The 19381-nt window shown below is 39.2% G+C and overlaps 1 protein-coding gene across 4 annotated transcripts in view; it reads left to right on the top strand.

Moving 5' to 3' along the window:
* The window catches only part of RNASEH2B (ribonuclease H2 subunit B), a 52785-nt gene that overhangs the window by 18698 nt on the left and 14706 nt on the right, over nt 1-19381 (top strand). For all 4 annotated transcript variants that reach the window (XM_069467265.1, XM_069467264.1, XM_069467262.1 and 1 more), the window contains 5 exons: nt 1863-1977; nt 10783-10847; nt 12469-12574; nt 14939-15020; nt 16485-16527. In XM_069467265.1, the coding sequence (XP_069323366.1) occupies nt 1863-1977; nt 10783-10847; nt 12469-12574; nt 14939-15020; nt 16485-16527 (411 nt within the window). The remainder of the gene's footprint in view (nt 1-1862; nt 1978-10782; nt 10848-12468; nt 12575-14938; nt 15021-16484; nt 16528-19381) is intronic.

Raw genomic sequence — 19381 nt, 5'->3', positions numbered from 1 at the left:
ATGTAGTCAGAAAAGAGAAGAATAGTATCATAGCCTCTTCAGATAGTTGTGGATATTCTTCATTGATACTACTTCAAAAGCAACAAGAGGTAGTTCTTAAAGGTTAATTGTAATATGGAATCTGAAACTTTGTCAGTGTTACATTAAAATCCATTGGTCTATCTGGTACGAAAAATGGGTCTTTTTACCCACGTATGATTTTGTAACAGCAGGCTTTGGTCATTTGGAAACACTGGTTCACTGAATTATGCAGATCTTCCAATTGTTGGCACATCTCATTTTATACGCACATGCACACATATACACACCCTTTTGTTACTATCATCACTGATCTCATAAGAAAGCTCTGCTGATCTCATAAGAAAGTACTGGGAAGCTGTCGTAGTGGTGTATACAAATTTTCTACAATTCCAGTTTTTTCTTGAAAGCTCAAATTTTGTCATTGGCTACAAATCCTGTCAGTCTTTTCCTTGAAATGACAGGCTCACTTCATTCACATTCTACCCAATTCCTGAGTCTGAATAACCATCCTTCATAGTGGGTTTTTCAGGTAAAAATGATATCCATAAAAAGGCGGCTAGTTCCGCTCGCATCTCAGACCACCACACGAGTGTGTCTCGGCTGCAGGATACAGCAGAAGCGCTTTAGCCGTACCCCACTTTTATCACAGAACGTTTACGCAACTTGCACTCAGGGATCAAGATTTAGGTACAATTAATTGCTTTCATTACTCATTAAAGGATATTCTTGAAGGAAACTGGCTTTTTTTTAAACTGCAAGTACATGGCAATCTAAAGACAGTACGACTTGGGAGATCTGTGCATTATTCTTACTATTTGAAGGAAAAAGGGAACATTTAAATTCAGGCATCTCTTGGCACTTGTTAACCTAACAGAAAGTCTGACAAGCTGTTACACGTGCTACCAAACCAATGAGAAGATTTCACCCTTAAAACCCAAGGAAGCTGCATTTGCAGAAAGAAAACTGGCCAGGTGAAGTTTTTTGTCCTTTCAGAAGGAGTTGTCACTGATAGAGAAGTAAGAGTGAGCTAGAAGTAGGGCAGGGGCGAGGCCCTGCACCCAAATTGGGGGCATATCTTAATTAATTAATATCTTAATTTAGACAAACTTCACCTCTCCCTGCTGCTAGTAAAGCCAAGAAAAAGTAAACCTAATTGTGAAGAATAAACAATGTTCTGAATTCTTACAGTCTGCACTTCTGGCCCGCTGGTAACCAGGCCTTCTATACTTGGGCCGCTGACCTGATTCGGCCTGTCTGCAGCTTCTTGGGACTGAGCCCTCTAGCTGTCTGTTCTCATGTTCTGGTCTACACTGGGAAGCACTCTCAGGCAGCTCTGCGCGAGTAGGTTCACTTTTGGTGTTTCTGTTTGTGTGGCGGCTGCTTCTTTCTTCAGCCCTGGAGTGAGGACGGGAGGCAGACGTGTGTCTGGGCCCGGTCTGAGCTCCTGTGTGCGGGTCAGGACTCCTGCTCTGTGACCTCAGCTGGTTCTTCCGCAGACTGAACGCGTTGCAGCAGCCCTAGGCAACCTCTATCATCTTTGCAAGTTTCTATGACTTCCAGTGCTTTTCTAGGTCTTTGTCCCCTGTTTCATCTGGTGACTGTGTGCCTGAGGGAGGTGGTGTGCCGGGGAACCCCAGTGCTCTCAGAGCTGTCCTGGAGGGAGCTGAGGGTCAGTCCTAGAGCCTACCCCTGGGTAGGGTTCCTTAGATGGAACAAGTGGCTCTGAGCTAAGGTTTAAAGGCCCAGCCATGGTAATGGACCCTTTTTTCTTCTTTTTCTGTGTGAGTTGGTCAACTGGAATGTTTGCCTTCTGAATAACTAACGTGTTCTTTCTCCTCTAGGGAAAGTTTCAACCCTTAGACCAAGTCGTGGTAGATGACATCTTTCCAAATTGCATCTTGTTACTGAAACTTCCTGAACTTGAGAAGTTACTTCACCACGTGACAGACGAAAAAGGTAAACCTACGGGCCTTCGAGGTCAGACTTATGGCTGGTAGAAAGGGTGGGCCTTTGTCTGAGAACGTAGCTGCTTACAGGCCTGTTGAATGCACTGCCTATGCTGCGCTGGCCCTAGGGGAAGCTGTCACTCTGATTCCCTTCCGGTCAGTACTGTTCCTCGCCTGCACTGGATTGTTCAGTCTTTGGAACTGCAACTGCTGGAATCTGGTGCCTGTCTCCCACAGGGCAGAGATCACAAGCCGTGGCCTTAGTCTCAGTTCTTCTTTGAACTAGTTCTGTGACTTTAGGCAAGTCACTCAACTGCCTTCTGCCTCAGATTTCTCATTCGTAAAATTACATAAAATCTGTTTCTTAATTGATTCCAGAAGCATTTATTGAGCACCTACCACGAAGTGTATGTTGCACACTAGTGCTAAGTTCTGGATACTTACAAATAAGACATTGTGCTTTCCTTCACTTTGCTCTGAGTCTGAAGAGGACATATGACAAGCTAGGCAGTCACGACAGTGGAAGTGAACTCTGGGTTTTCTGGGGACACACAGCGCAGGTTCCTAATCTGGCAGTGTCGGGTGGGGAGTGCAGCGGGTGGATATTGTGGTGTTGTGCTGGGGGAAAGGACCTTTCAGTGGAGTCCTGAAGGATAAATCAGAGTAGCAGCATAACAGAGGCTTGGATGTGTGGAAAAGTTTGTCATGTTTAGGAAGTTCCGAGGAGTTCAGTGTATAAGATGCCAGGGAAGGCTTTAGGTTGCTAAGGAATGCTGGCAAGGGTCTAGACAGTTTGGTCTTTACCTAATGGTAATGGAGTGTGCGTGGAGTTTTAAGTGCTCTAGTGTGGAGAATATATTGGAGGAGCTAAGGCCAGGTCCATGGAGGCTGTTGCTGTGATCTAGACAGGAGATCATGGTAGCCTGAGTGCAGGAGATGGAACCAGAAGGAAGTAGCCACATCTGATAGATGGCTGGTGGTCAAAGAGAAGGAGGAGTCAAGGATGATATCTGAGTTCCTGCCTGATTCACAGGATGTATAGTGGTGACATCCTGGAGACAGGGAACATGGGCTGGAACAGCAGGCTTGGGTGATGAAGAGGTGAGTTTTAGATAGCAGGCATTTGATTTTTGAGAGGAGGAAGTGAGGCAGTGTGTGTGAATGTGTTTTGACAGGTTAGAACCACTAGACAAACTTAGCATCATGTCTCCAAAAATCATCCAGGCAGTTTCAGGATTAATATGGAAACAAAGTGTGGGAACCAGAACAACAGGCTGATAAGCTGTGCCTATTTGGGTCACAGATGGTTTAGCCAACTGTGACAGTTCTTCTGGGACCAAGAAAGTGGTGTTTCCAAGAAGTGTAAGTTTCTGGTGGGAAAAGGAGAGAACCTCACTGATTGCCTTTCATGTTTGAGGGGTGTACAAATTCATAGTTGGCCACACTTGGAGCTCCAGTGTGGATCTGAGGGATGTGTGGTGCCAAGGTTTTATCAAACCAGTCCCATTAAAGACTTTCCCTGATGCTGAGTTTGGCGTGAGACAGCAATCCTTTCGTGGGTGACAAATAAAGTAGGCCACAAACATTTTTCAAAACTAAAATAATACAGAATAATTACAAGTCATTTTAATTTTTGTCAATACAAGTTGAAAATGCAATTAACTCATTGTCTAGAATTCTACCATTAGCTGTATAAGAACAATCATTTTAAAGCAAAACCCAGAAACCCAGATTCAGAAACAGTGTCAGTGCCTCAGCATTTGTTTGCTTACTGTCTGCAGCTGGGAGCAAGAGCTGCTCTTTCCCATCTCTTCCCCGTTGCAAACCCAACCCCTACCCATTTATTGCATCATTATCTGAACTTGTGTCCCAATCTCCTTTACTTCTCAACATTGCCTAATTTTTGGAAGTTCTGCAGTTCCATTTTCAAAGCATCTATATTATCAGCCTTTATGTTTGCCAGATTTCTAAAACCCTAGGCCTCAAAATTTTCCTTCTTTATTTTTAGACAATAGTAAGGCAAAACATAAAGTAATTCAGATTAAATTTCACACAGTAAAAGATGCATGTAATCTCTAGAGGCTTGGCAGTTTCTTTATATCAAATTCTTCTCTTAATGAACTACAGCTTGTAAATCTTAAAATAATGGAAGGTTTAAAAACACAACCAAAACATTTTGTAAATGAGGGAAAAACAGAAATAATAAGATCTCAGATGCTTCATCTTTCAAACGGCCTCTTCATAAAAAAAAAAACCACATAAATAATTCCACATTACAGGCTTTGCCCCTTGACCCAAAACATAAAAATGTGAAATATTGTTCTTCATGTAAGGGTTGTGTACAAGGATAATGTACTAAGATGGACATCTTTTTCCATGAAGATCCACAGGGAAATGCTTAGCAGTTGGAAACTTACAACTAGTTATGAGAGCCTGTCAAACAAGACTCGTGTAGGACATGCACTTCCAATACAGCAGAGCTTCCATGCTTATTGTTTTACTTATATTATTTAATCCTCGCAGCAATTCCCTTTCATTGTTATTATAACCTGCTTTTTCACGTATGTGGAAACTGAGGCTCAAAGAGTTTAAGTAACTTGACAGAACTTGAAGTGGTAGGACCAGGATTTATCCCGTGTCTGTCTGACAGCAGCTTTTCCTTCCTTCTTACAGCTGTGTGGCACTTGCAGTATATTCTGCTAGAGTTTTTAAGTGGTGTCTCATGTAAAAATGGAAACTTGTTGTATTTTTTTTTTAACCTTGTATATCCCCTCTTAATAATTTCCCTTTGTGTGGCAAAAAGAAGGAGACAGGAAAGGAGAAAGAGAACTTCTGTAGCTTAAGACAAAGGCAGTTCTCCTCCCTGCAGTGGGCTCCCTCCAGTTTCCAGGCACTGTGTGGCCTGCAGGTCATCTTTCAGGGCCTGTCGTGCGTACTGGCTACTGGTTTGAATTTGGATTATAGTCCATTTGTAAATTAGTGTTTGGTTCCATTCTCTGTACTTATATCTAGATTTTTAAGTAAGAAGCCAGGAAGACTACTAGAGAGTGGTCAGTTAATATCCCTGACGGGGAGCAAAGGTAAAGAAGAAAGCTGATATTTTTTAACTTCCATCCTCTCCACAGGCACTTGCGCAGAGTAAAAACTGAAATACTCCAGGTCCCCAGCCAGTTATTTTGATAGTAAACTCCAGATGTGGTCTTGAACTTCTGTGGCATTAAAGATCTAGTTAAGCCTGCTAGGTCTGTGAGAACCTTCCCCTCCTGCCTTCTCCCTGGTGAATAAACCCAGCCACGGTTGTTTGCACCCTGAATGATGATGGCGGCGACCTTAGCCCTGCCTGCTTTATTAGCAAAGGAAATGATGTGTCTCTGTTTGTTAGCTCTGGGGCTCAGAGCACGTTTCTTGCCAAAGAAGCTCACATTCAGTGGAGAGATGGCATGGGAAAGGACGAACAAAGGGTCATGAACTTCATCTTGACTGTAACACTCTGTTTCATATTGCAAGCGAAAGCTGCACTGCGCTGTCTGAGGTGATTAACAGGAAGAGCCAGGAAAACTTACCTGATTAAAATACCCCAAGTACAGTTGCCAAGTTTCTTTCCCCAGGAGGCAGGGAAAAAAAGAGACCATATAAGCTTCTCAGTTATGGAAAACATTGAGAAACTAGAAGTGAAAATGTGCTCTAGGCAGTTTGTTCAACAATACATCAGGGAAATTCAAGTTTGTGAACTGATTACCCAATTTCTGAACGTGTTAGTTCATTGTGGACTCACTTTTATTCCATCTTTATTTTGTAAACCCAGTCTTTCCAGATGTTTGAAACCAGTTTTATAGGCACCAGGCACATAAGGAAAAAAACCTTTCCAGCATATGCACGTATTATCTACCTTACTAACTCTTACAAATACTAAATTCAGGACGTGAATGAACGTGCTATGGTATTTTTCATAATTGTGGGTAGTCTATGGCCTTCATGAATATTTTAAACCTTGTTTTTTGGAATTTGTAAATTTCAGAATTAAGAAGCAGTTTGTATACTGGGCCCTTCTATAGCATTCTGGGATATAGTGATCATTCTGTCCAGGAAGTGTTTAATTTATAGATAAATTTATAATTGCAAAACTTCCTTGACTGGTGAATTCTACTATACTTTAAGAAAGGAATAATACTCAAAGAAATAACACTTGCTCAAATTCTTTCAGAAAATAGATGAGGAAGGAATGAATGTTTCCCGACTAATTTTATGAAACCAGAATTGCCCCAATACCAAAATCAAAATCATTACAAATAGAACATTAGACCAATATCCCTTATGCTCATAGACTAAAAAACACTTAACAAAATATGAGAAAATCAAACATATAAAACCCAAGTGGGATTTGTTATGGGAATGCAAAGTTGGTTAAACATTAGAAAATCAATTAGTATAATTCACCATATTTACACATTACAAAAGAAAAATTACATGATCATCTCAATAGATAGAGAAAAGGCATTTCACAAAATTCAGTAATGATACAAATTCTCAGCAAAGTAGAAATAGAAGGGAACTTCCTCAATCTGGTAAAGAGCATCTTTGGCAAACTTACAGCAGATGTCATCTTCATTGCAAAGAATGAACACAATTTTTCCCTAAGATTGGATGTAAGACAAGGATGTCTGCTCTTATCACTTCTATTCACCACTGTAGTGGAAGTCCTAGCAGGTTCTATCAGACAAGAAAAAGAGATAAAAGGCTACAGACTGGAAAGTTGTAGTACAACTGTCTTTATTCTAGACAATATTGTCATGTATGCAGAAAATCCAAAGGAATCTACAAAAAACGTTACTAGAACTAATAAGCAAAGTTTCAGGATAAAAGGTCAATATGCAGACATCAGTTGTATGTTTATATACTAGCAGTGGACAATTGGGTAATGGAATAAAAATATACCATTTATACTATCATCAAAAATCATGAAGTTCAAGGGATAAACGTAACATAATATGTGTAAGACCAGTATACTTAACGTTACAAAGCAGTGCTGAGGAGAAATTAAATAAATGGAGAAACATACCATATTTGTGGATTAGAAGACACAATATTGTTAAGGTGTGTCTCTTCTCCCCAGATTGTTCTGCAGATTCAATGTAATGCTTAACAGGCTTTTTTTTTTTTTTTTTTTTTTGGTAGAAATTGATAAACTGATTCTAAAATTTAGATGACTATGTAAATTACCTATAACAACCAAAACAATTTTGAAATCAAAAAACAAATTTGGAGAACTTATACACACTGATTTAAAGACTTATAATCAAGGTATTGGTATAAGGTTACATATATAGATAAATGGAATACAGAGTCCAGAAATCGACCCACACTTACACGGTCAATTGATTTTTTTCAAAGATGGCAAGATAATTCAATGAGAAAATGGATGGTCTTTTCAAAAATGCTGAGGGAAGAATTAGCCATCTGAGAAATAGTGAACATTGACCCTCACCTTACACTCAGAAAAATTAACGCAAAGTGGATCACTAACTTAAATTAAAAAATCAAAACTATTGAACCTCTATAAGAAAGCATAGGACAAAATCTTTGTTGCCTTAGGGAATAGGCAAAGATTTCTAAGAACATAAAACCCGCTAACCATAAAAAAATTATAAATTTCATCAAAATTAATATCTTCTGTTTTTGAAAGGCAGCATTAAGGGAAAAAAGGAAATTGTGAGTTGTGGGACAATTGGAACTTACCTGCCTGGCTGGCAGAAGCGTAAAATGGTATAACCACAATTCTTGATTCTTACAAGTCAGTCAGGAATTCTACTCCTAGGTATTTACCCAAGACTTAGGAAAATACAGGTCCATGCAAAGACTTGGGCAAGAATGTTCAGAGCAGCCTTTTTTTTTTTTTTATAGTGAATTTTTCAAAATGGGCCAAAACTGGAAACAACCTAAATACCCTTCAGTGGGTGAATGAGTAAACAAATGTGGTATATCCATACCCCAGGATACTACTTCTGAACAGAAAGGAAGGAACTACTGCCAACTACAACAAAGTGGACGGCTCTCACAGAAATTATGTTGAGCAAGAGAAGATGGACACAAAAAAATACAGACTGTATCATTTCAATTCTACAAAGGTCTAGAATAAAGCAAGAACTGATCTGTAATGATAGATCAGTGGCTACCTGAGCTGTAGGCAGGGGAGAGAGAATTGGGGTTCAAGGGAACATAAGGGTTCAGGGGAACTTTTGAGGGTGATGGTTCCATTACTACATACATTTCTCCAAACTCCTCAAGTTGTACACTTAAAATGGGTGTGTTAATTATATGAACATTATACCTAAAGAAAGTTGATTTTTAAAAAAACGAAGTAATTGTCGATACAGCACTAGAAGCTAAGCCTCCGAATTTCTGACACAGTATTTTTTTCACATACCCCATTTCCCCAGAATAATGTTGTTTTTTTTCCTCTCTACACTTCCCATCTCCCGTGGGACCGAGTGCCGGAAAGTGGGAGGCAAGCAGGAGCGAGCACTGGCTCCAAGGCTCGAGCCTGGGTTAGCAGGAGTGGTGTGGGAGGAGGATGAACAGTTTGGTTTTAGACACGCGGAGCCTCAGCTCAGGGCTCTGGGCTCCCTGGTTGGTTTGTTTAGTGTTGTCAAGACAGGACGAGCGAGGTCACTCCAGGAGAAAGGTGCAGTTGGCCTTGGAAGAGGGTGAAGCAGAGCCGGGAAAGGAATCAGAGAAGAGTCATCAGAGACATAGCAAAACTGAAGGGAAGCAGCTTTTACAGATGCCGGGGAGGAGAGAGTTTTCCCACAAACAACAGAGTGGTGAGCAGTATGAGAAGGGTGTAGACCTGATTGACGTTGGCAAGGTGAACATCAGATCCACAGCTCTGAAGTCAGCTGGGGTGGAAATCCTGGTTGCTCCTGCTCCATCCTCAGTGACTTTGGGCAGTTCACTTAATGTCACTCAAACCCAGTCTTCTAAGATGGGAACAAGTAATGGCTTTCGCCTGGTTCTGAGATTTATTCTGACTGCTTAAGAAGGAAATGTATGTAATGAACTTAACACAGGCCTGAATAAGCATTAGTTTCCAGCGTTATTATTAAGAGATCATCATTTTCATCGTTTTTTCTTAGCTCCTATTAAGTATTTGCAAGGAGCAGGTGTTGTGCTATAGGGTCTGAATGGATTATCTCACTTCATGCTAAAATAGCCCAATGAGAAAACCTTACTTTACACATGGGAAACGAGTTTCAAGAGTGAAGTGGCTCCCCAAGGGGACAGCGTGTGCTGGGGTGTGTGTGAGCCCAGGCATCGTGGCTGAGTCTGTGTTCTCCACCCTTTCTGAGAGAGCATTTTCCGGAGGAGAGGAGAGACCTGCCCATGGGGCTCGGGAAGTGGGAGACAGGAAGGAAACCTGGCCGATTGTAGATGTCCTTTGAGAAAATATGGGGTAGAGGCAAGAGAGAAGTGAACAGCAGAGTCAAGGTTGGATTTCGTAGGAGAAACTTGAGCCTTGAGCTTTTTTTGGAGATTTTCTTACCTCAGGCAATGAACAGAACTTCTAACAACCGTTTAACAGTGTACATTTATTGAGTGAGTGCTCTGTGCTCTTAAAATTCCCCTGATTTGTACAGAGGCTGGGATATCATGTCCAAGGAGACTGAGAGCATTCTCGTTAGCTTTTGTTTGCCCAGTCTTGGCTCCAGGGTAGCAGACATTGCACCTTGGAATTCTCACACTTCTGGTAGAATGCCATTCGCAACCGTCCCCGCCTTTCGGTTACTGGAGGGACACGTGCTGAGGAGACAGGTGCAAAGGTCCATCCTGTCTCATCTTGCCCACAATGCTGACAACCATAGAAGGCTGAAACAGAGAGAAAAGGCACAGGAACTAGGGCCAGGGACCTCCCAGGCCTTCTCCTGTAACAATCCATTTAACAGGCTGCAGAAAATTACCCATGAATAAGTAGGTTCCATTTCCCACCGTGATATGGAGAGGAGAAGGACAAAGCCTCATTCTGTGTCACTGTCGTGTGGTGAGCTCGCATCTGGCCCAAGGGTTTCTAGTGGTCATAAAGAGAGCTCCTGCATGGAGGGGGCAGAGTGGAAGTGCTGCCCCTGCTAACCGTACGGAAAGAAGAGACCCACGAGTGAAAAGTGCTGCAGAGGAAGTCATGGTGCAATGGCATGGGACCTAAGGCTATGTGGATTGTGACGAGAGGAAGTATAGGTTATAAGAAGGGAAACTTTTATCCCTATAAAGGGCCAGGTTGAGCCAACTGTAAATCTAGATTCTGAAATTGCTATGATTATATTGGTAATACATTAAAAGATAGATATGTCTTCTTTTTTATGCCCCACTAATCCCACCAGGGTGATATTTGTAGTTAAGACTTTTTTCCTGAATGTATGCAGTGAATTTCATTAGGCACCTGCCTTTTGTTTTAGTTTTCTTTCTTGGGATTTACATTTTTATATTAGAAAAGAAGTCTTTCACTGAAAACATTGAGATAAGCTTAAAATTGTTCAGAAAAATGAAGATTGCTTAGCATGCTAGTTTGCTGAGTTTTAAAAATTTCCGTTCTACAGAGTTATTTGTATAATTTGAGGGTTTTTAGAATTCCCACTCATTTAGGGTTGGCTGACTCTGTTTTGGGAATTTTTTTTTAATATCTAAAGTATGCTTTCAGGTTTATAAATTTTCTCAAGAATATAAACAATTATGAAATAATGTTAACTTATATATGATATAACCTTATGAGGTTTTTCTTTTTGTTTAACTCATTGTGCTGAGTCCTTTTTTTCTTTTAATCCAGAAATAGACAACAAGAAATATTACAAGTACAGCAAAGAGAAGACATTAAAGTGGCTGGAAAAAAAGGTACAGTGTTTCTTTAGTACCTTGTGGCAAAAGAAAAAATTCAGTGCTCCTTTTTAAAAATCTTTAGATAAGACAGTAAGCCTGATCCAAAGACAATCCTGTATATCTAGCCAAAAGAGGAAAAGCGTATAGAGATATCCAACATGAGAAGGAGTCTTTGACTTTTTATCCTCACTAACTTGTGTGGCTCTGGAGTTAGCTCGATGTTTTCTTGTGACCTGCATTCTCATTTCTCTCTGGTCCTACTACTGAATGAAAGAATTTCTTGCTATCTGTTGGTGTAGATTTGAGTTTTCCAAGCCTGATGATACCTGGCCTGGTGCTCACTGGCTGCCGCCAGTCCTGCAGGTGTGTCCAAGGGTGATGTTGCTCACACACAGCCAGGCAAGGGGCTGAGGGCAGAAGGTGTTCAGGCTTAGAGGAAGTGTGCCCTTAACACTGAAGAAGGGTCATCTTCCAGGCAAAGTGATTCTAAGAACCATGACCTAATGTAAGGTCTGGGGCAGTGCTTTTTAAATCAGTTTAGTATTTTTCTTAGAATAGAATGGGATAATATAGGATAAAATGTATTGAAAGATAGCACAGAGTAAGGGCAAGTATTATGTATGGCTCTCTGAAATGTATATTTATGTATGTGTTTGAGCACTGGGTTTCTGTATATTTCTTAATGTGGGTTGTGGTTAAAAAAAAAACTGTGAAAGCTACTGGTCTAAGGCTAAAGTGTACTTTCACATTGATTAAAAAATCTCACTAAACCAGATCAATTAATGACAAAGTTTTTGCAAGATCAGTGGATACCAGTAGTTGTAGTACTGTTTCCTGACATTCTTGTCTATCTTTTATGTAAAAACCATGTTTGTCATATCACAGTACCAGGCACATTGGCAGTACCATTCCACATTGGATGCTGGAAATGAACCCTGTAAGATTAATCAGGCTCCTGAGGTGTAAAATAATGAAAAGATTTTAAAAGTTCCATACTTCACTTTTCATTTGCCATATAGTAATAGTATTCTGTGGAGGTGAGGAATGAACATAAATGCTGAGCAGAATCTTGGTGTTTCATTTTTGCTCTTAGCAAATGATAACGACACAAATAGCTAAGTGAAGTTTATACCTACATTTTCTAGGAAGTGGGAAATTTATATTGTTTACTGTTTAGAAAATTATTATATATAAACTTTGTGCCAGATTCTGTTCTGAGGGCCTTATGTATATTAACTCATTTGATCCTCACAGCCATCCTAGGAAGTGGGTACTGTTTTTATCCCTATTTCACAGTTGGGGAACAGGGATGTTAAGTAACCAGCCCATGGTTCCAGAGCAAACCCTAGCAGCCTGACTCCAGAGTCAGAGCTCTCAATTACCACAGTATGTTGCCTCTCATATTGTGCAGGCCTTAGAAAGTCATGTGTTGAGATCATCTGGAAATATTGCTGCCACTTGGCCTTTTTCCAGATGGGCAGCCATCTCTCATCTTCTGGTATCTGGTGAAGATATTTCTAGGTTCTCAAATACTTCTTCCCAGATCTTTAGGGTTTGAGGGCCATCTGGAAAGTCATGGATTTCTCAAGTTAAGTTGAAAATACCCTGCTTTTCTCCCCTCTTGGTTACTTTATAGGTTAAACAAACTATGGCAGCATTAAAAACCAATAATGTAAATGTCAGCGCCCGGGTACAGTCAACTGCATTTTTCTCTGGTGATCAAGTTTCCAGTGACAAGGAAGGTAAGTAAATCGTTTCGTCAGAAATGATTTTTGTCTGGAGTAAGTTGCTTATGTGTAAATGCCTATTTTATGAAGTAAAAATCTTAATGTCACGGAAGCCTCATATTCCTGCCAATGCCTCATAGATCTTGTGGCAAGTGTGTATCTTATTTCAGAAGCAAGGAATATTTCTACCATGGATTACTTCTGTAATTCAATGATACTTGAATTATTCATTCTGCATATATTTCTTTTACACTAATGTAATAACAACCCTAACAACCCTGGCTATCATTTATTGAGGTGTGTTGTGCACCAGGCCTTTTGCTAAGTTGCCAGTAGACAAACGTGCTCTCATCCTACTCTCCCAGGAAATCTTGTAATGAGAGTCTTGAGGCTCTGTCCAATGTCACTCAGCTAGTAAATGACGAGGCTGAGCCACTGATAGAGCTTGTCTCTCAAGCCCACACTCTTAACCTTTTTGTTGTACCGCTCCAGTGGGCTGCATCTGTTTGCATCTTACTCTCAAGAAGTATATTTCCTAATACGCTCAGTATTTTTATTTCAGATGAAAAGTGATTTACCTGGCAATTTTTAAATTTTATTCTTTTATAACCTAAAAAAGGGCACATTCTTTTTTTTTTTCTCCAATGTAGTGTCCTCTTATTTTTATATGTACAGTTGAATTAAAACAGCTACATAACGCAGTTAACATTCTCAAATGGTGGGACAGAAATTATTCTGACCTTAACCTCCAATTCAGTATTCCCTCATTCTGGGTGTACAACTCTGAAACATCTGGCTTTAGTCATTAAACAAATAAAAACTAGGAATAGCAGCCTGTTTGTGATTAATGGTAATTCAGGCAATCTTCGAGTTATAGAAATCTACCTTATAACACCTTGCACATATAGATAGTTGGCTACTGCCATTCTGGGTGTGGCAGACAGCACCCTTGCCATCGTGAGTTTGCCAGATGTCAGTGTTTTTAATTGGCTTTAACAAAAGAAGAGGAAGGATCCAGTGGATGGATGGATAAGACCATAGATTTTTTTTTTTTTTTTTTTAAGTAGGAAAAAAGATGTTGGAGGTTAGACAGATCCTCTCATTTTAAAAATGGGAAACTGTGGTCTCAGAGAGGTAGATGACTTATCCAAGTTAGTGAGCAAGGTCTTCTGTTCTGAGTTGAGTGTTTTTACCAGTACTATATTGCCATTTAGTGTCCCAGCCATAAAGTAAGCTTTACACATTGCACAATTTCCTTTTTTAGGTCTTTAGCTTGGTATGGTACTAGAAGAAGCAAATGAACTATATGTTGGCTTTCTTAAAATAGTTTTCTTTGTCTAGTCATGACTCATTGGATAATTACTGTCCCAGAACCATGAGCACTTTTTAAAAAGAGTCAAATGGTAACTTTCAGTTCTGCATTGACGGTGAAAATCTCTTACTGAAGACTTATTGAGATCAGGTGGTCACCAGACAGTAGTCATTTTCTCAGCAATACCGAGGCAAATCATTACCTTAGCTTGAAAGCAGAAAAGAAAGGAAAAAAGGAAGTGAATGAATATATCAGTAGCAAACCTGGGGTCTGCTTTTGGTGGTTTATGTCCCCATGTGGTTATTCCATCTTATGATTAAGTTTGATTATCCCTTTATATTCTATAATACATAAAATACTGAGTTCAGGAACAGAGTTTTGAAACAGATTTGATTGTCTTACATAACTGTATTTTTGATTGATGCCAGAGCTGCATTTTGTGTTGAGCATCTATATGCTTTAGAATTATTGATTATGCATTCTGCTGCGTTCATTGTTTTTCTTTTTTTTAAGGTGTTTTATTAGTTTGGGAGTAATATTCAGGGTTCTTATACAGCAAATACCTAGTAGGAGAGACTAGGTATTTTGTTTTGGTATTTCTGTATGTGGTATTTTGTTTCTCTTAAATAAGAGCACTTGTTATTGTTCAATAATTAGATTTATTCTGTTTTGAAGCAGAGTTAGAAAAGATTAGCCTTAAAAAAAGACACGAATGTTTTATATTGTTACAGATGATTTTTTAACTTTGTCAGTATTTAAAGTGCTTCAACTAACAAAGTGACCCTGAGTTTTTGTTTTTACTGTCATTTAGTGGGTATCTCCTGTGTTATACCTGCATTGTCATATTTCGGATACTATCCTATTGCACATCTTATCCATCATATCACCTCACTAGTCTGACAGATACTAGTGTCCCCAGTTTACAAATGAGAAACCTAAAGCTAGAGCTTAAGTTCCCCGAAGCCAGATAGAGCCAGAATTTGAACTCAGGTCAATTTGACTGCAAAACCACTGTAATTATTATTAATTTTTTTTTTTACTTTTACTCTTCTTTCTAATTCTTTCAGAGGATTATATTCGTTATGCCCATGGTCTGATATCTGATTACATCCCTAAGGAATTAAGTGATGACTTATCTAAATACTTAAAGTAAGTATTGGTCATCTTCAGTCATAGTTAAGTACCTTTGTGCTTCTTGGTTTCCCCAGCAGTGGGGTTTCTTTATGGCTTGTGTCACTGACCCTGATAAGAGATTATTCTGGTGTTATGTCATGTACTCTCTGGTGCGGATGTGAGCAGTGGGGTTTCTTTATGGCTTGTGTCACTGACCCTGATAAGAGATTATTCTGGTGTTATGTCATGTACTCTCTGGTGCGGATGTGATTTGTAATGGATGGTGGGAATGAATTGATTTGGTAGATTCTGACTACAGGAACTAGTGAACGTTAGGATTGGAATTATAGCTTGTTCTGATTTTAGAGGATAAACTGTGTTAAAATTGTATTCCCAATTAGACTCAACTAATTTGCTTCTTTGTGATCATTTTAAGAGAAAGAAAGGAGGGATGGAAAGAGTAGATGGCATGTGGAATATTTTTGAAAATTACATTTAAATGTTTTGGACCATTTTCACCATCATCATTAGCTGTTCACCAAAGTATCTTTATTATGCCCAGTTCTTGGAACGCAAGGTAATATGAAACACAATCTGTGTCTTTGAGGGGCAGAAAAAGGGTTTTAAGTGACTTAATTTATGTTCCTTCCTTTATAAAGATTTTATATTAAGAGTTTAGGTTGAAAAAATGTGTTTATTTTCTACATTTTAGCAAAATTATTGCTTAAATTTTTGTTGTTAAGATTTTATATGTGTGATGATTTAGTATCTTCTCCTGATCCTTATAAATTCTTTTTATCCTCTTAAAGATAAAATGACTTTGTAATAGATATAGTTGCTGTTTTTTAGCTAATTCCATAGGTGCTACAGAACAATTAGTGGAAACTGGTTTACTTTCTACAGTAAAGGATGTTAAAATCCTGCTTCAGATGGGTAATCAGATCCTTCTGCTTAATATTTCCCTGGATTTCCTGGCTGCTAGTCTTGTTAGAGACCTATGTCTTTGTACTCCATTGTTTGCTTAGATTCTTTTCTTCCCACTGAAATATTTAGTTTTGGTTAGAGATTTTGGTAGAAAGATATGCCAGTTAAGTTTCTTTTTAATGGAAGAAAAGGTAAAGTTTATATGGCTTTTTGTCAATAGTTAAAATAATTTCCACTTTTAAATATATGTTAGCATCATCATTTATAAAGAAAAAATACTCCAACACCCCACACAAATTTATAGAGGCTAAAGAAGAGCACGTTTATTTCAACAAATGGGTTCTAATCTTTTTTTTAGTTCAGACAATGCTAATACAAGGAATTAAGTAGAAAAATGAAGCCTCATTAAGTTAGAGAACTTTCCTTCTTTACACTGAGGTGATTGAGCAGCAAGATATATGGAGATAAAGCTGTAAGTTGAAAAGTTGGATTTACTAAATCTTAAGTTGGCCCAGTCTTTCTGTTTGTTTGCCTATGAAAAACCGTGACTATGATTCTTATTTTTAACTTCCTTAGGCTTCCAGAGCCTCCAACTTCATTGCCAAGTCCTCCATCAAAGGTAAGAAGCTGTGACTAAGATATCTTTAGGGGACTTGGAAAAATATTACACTTTTACCACATGAGTTTGGTTTGTTCTAGTATATTTTAAAGCATACTAAATCCATCTTTCATGGAGTGATGCTATCTGGAATAAAGATCGTACCGGGCTCTCCGTCAGTGTTTTTTCATTTCTGTAGATTTTCCTGAATGATAAATAAAGTGTTACAAAAACCCAAGAAGAATTGGTTTTAGCAAGATACTCTTGTAAAAATATACAAATATAATTAAAATTAAATCTTCCTGAGTTAGCTGAATCATTTAATTAACTTTATTAATCACCACGAATACTCTCTATATAGCTAAAACCCATTTTGCCAAATCTAATTGTCACTGGCACAAAGGTGCACAGAGCATGGTTTTTGCAACACAAAGAATCCTTTGAGCAAGGATGACCACATTTTTTTTTTCCTGAATTTGAAATGAGCATCGAAATTGTGTGTAATCTTTATCTGCTAATGGAAAAACTTTTCCTCTTCCAGACATTCTCAAACTGCCACCCACAGCTCTTCTGCAGCTTGTGTTTATCTCCCAGATGAGGAGAATAGAGAAGCCAGTCATAAACCACACCTGATTGCAAATTGTAGTGTCTCTCAGTCCGGGCCAGATCTCAGGCGAGTCAGCACTGCTCCAAGACAGGGAAATAAACACATGCACCAGCTTGTCAGTGAGGTCATTCTGCAGCTCGCAAAGTAACGGATGCCTTGAGAATGTAAAAGGGACACGTAGCGGATGTTAAACAACTTTCCTTTTCCCCTGCATTCATTCCTTGGCCTTCAAGGTGGCCAGCATGCTCCGATTTTTTTTTTTTTGTATCATGCCCTGTTTGGAGGTGGTAGTACTTCCAAAAACATTCATTACTTTGATTTTTAGAAAAGGACTGGAAATCAAAAGGGCATCAGTGTTCCTTTGGGGCTGTGTTCAGCAGGTTATCAAAGGAGGTGCATCTTTTACTGTTTGGGAGGACAGCACTTGGCAGAGGTCAGTTGCTGTAAGATCTAAGATAGACCGTTCCAGGCCAGCCGCATGCTTATTTCAGTCCAGCAGTTAGTCTCTGACAGTAGCTCTAGGGGACCTAGAGAAACATAATCGTCTTGGTGTAAGTAAGAGGGTAGGTGCTCTGAAAGTGTTTGTTTCTTATTTCTCTCCCTCCAAAAATTAAGCATATATCTTTCTCTCAAATATTTAATATCTATATTCCTTAGTAACTTAGAGATCATTCATGAATTGGTCTAAACCTATTTGTAAAGGCCTCTGATACCTTCTGGAGTAATGCATTTCATAAGTTTATTCTATGTTCCTGTTTTCTGTTTTCTTATTTTAATTTCCAAAATGTAAGTCATTTGTGATTTCGTCATTTATGGTTTAGATCAGGGGTCAGCAAACCTTTTCTTCTAAGGCCAGATAGTAAATATTTTAGGCTCCGTGAAGCAGATGGTCTCTGTCACAACTACTCAACTCTGCTCTTGCAGTGTGAAAACAGCCGCAGACAATACATAAACGAATTAGCATGGCTGTGTTCCAGTAAAACTTCATTTATAAAAACAGGCGGCCAGCTGGATTTGGCCTCTGGGCTATCGTTTGCCAAGCCCTGATTTTGATCTTGGCATCTTGTTTCTCCTAAACCTCAGCCTTGTCTCCTGGATAATTTCAGTTGCTTTCTGAGGTCTTCTCCTCCTCTCTGTGTCTTCCTGGGGTTCTGGTGTACACATCACAGACTGTACCGGACGGTGTACCATTTTGTAAACAGGCAGAGGATGTGACTTCTGCTAGCTTTCCTGTTTGTATCCAGGATTTGATTGATTTTTACAGTAATGTAGTTGATTGTTTTCAAGAGATACATTCCAGTAGCCATTAGGTATCATTGTATCTGTGTTGTAATCGATAGCATGGAGCCTGTCGTCCTTAATATGTTTTGTATTATTTTCCCTTATGATCATATGTCTGCCTTTGTAGAAGCTCAGCTTCCAACCCTTAAGTCTTTTGAATTTGTCACTGTCAGCAAGCAGAGCTGAATGCAACCCGTGGGTTTGGAGATGGTCCCAAGTTCCTTCTTGCACATCATTTGTAAGAACGATAAGACCCGGCCTGACATTAATCCCTGCGGTACTCTGCCGTTTGTTCTTCTCTTTCCAGAACTACATCCATCCAGTCATAACCCTGAGTACTGTCTTTCTGAGCCATTTCTCTATTTCTGCTGAAACAGTCCCATAAATCTATAGTGATTTGGTCTTTTAAATAACAAAAATTTCAGCAAATGTTACAGTCTTCTTTTTTCCAACGTATTCAACAGTGTGCTGGAAATAACATAAAAATCAGTTACGTGCAGAGGCTACCCCAATCATTTTCTTTTTTTATAAGCACTTATAACTGGTATGTTATTTGGTTGTGAGCTATTAAAACACCTGAACAAGTCAGCCCACCTATTAAACGTTTTGTTTTCATACAGAAGTACCTTTCATCTTAAGCTTGTGCCATGAACATTTTTTATTTGAGTTATCAGTGAAAAGTGTATTTTGCCAGACATGGTGGTATGCACCTATAGTCTCAGCTACTCGGGAGGCTAAAACAGGAGGATCGCTTGAGCCCAGGAGTTTGAGGCTGCAGTGAGTTATGATTGCGTCTGTGAATAGCCACTGCATTCTAGCCTGGGCAACATAGCAGGACCCCATCTCTTAAAAAAAAAAAAAGTGAATTGTGTCCAAGTGTTTATAATGACATCTATATTAAGACCATTTTGCCACAGAGAAAGAACACGAATATCCTCTTATCTTCAAGCTTTTTGTGTTTTGAAAATATGATAGCCTTCAGCATTA

The sequence above is a fragment of the Eulemur rufifrons genome, chromosome 4, assembly GCF_041146395.1.
Source record: "Eulemur rufifrons isolate Redbay chromosome 4, OSU_ERuf_1, whole genome shotgun sequence".
NCBI lineage: Eukaryota > Metazoa > Chordata > Mammalia > Primates > Lemuridae > Eulemur > Eulemur rufifrons.
Note: the sequence above shows the minus strand (reverse complement) of the source record. Positions and strands in the feature narration are given on the sequence as shown.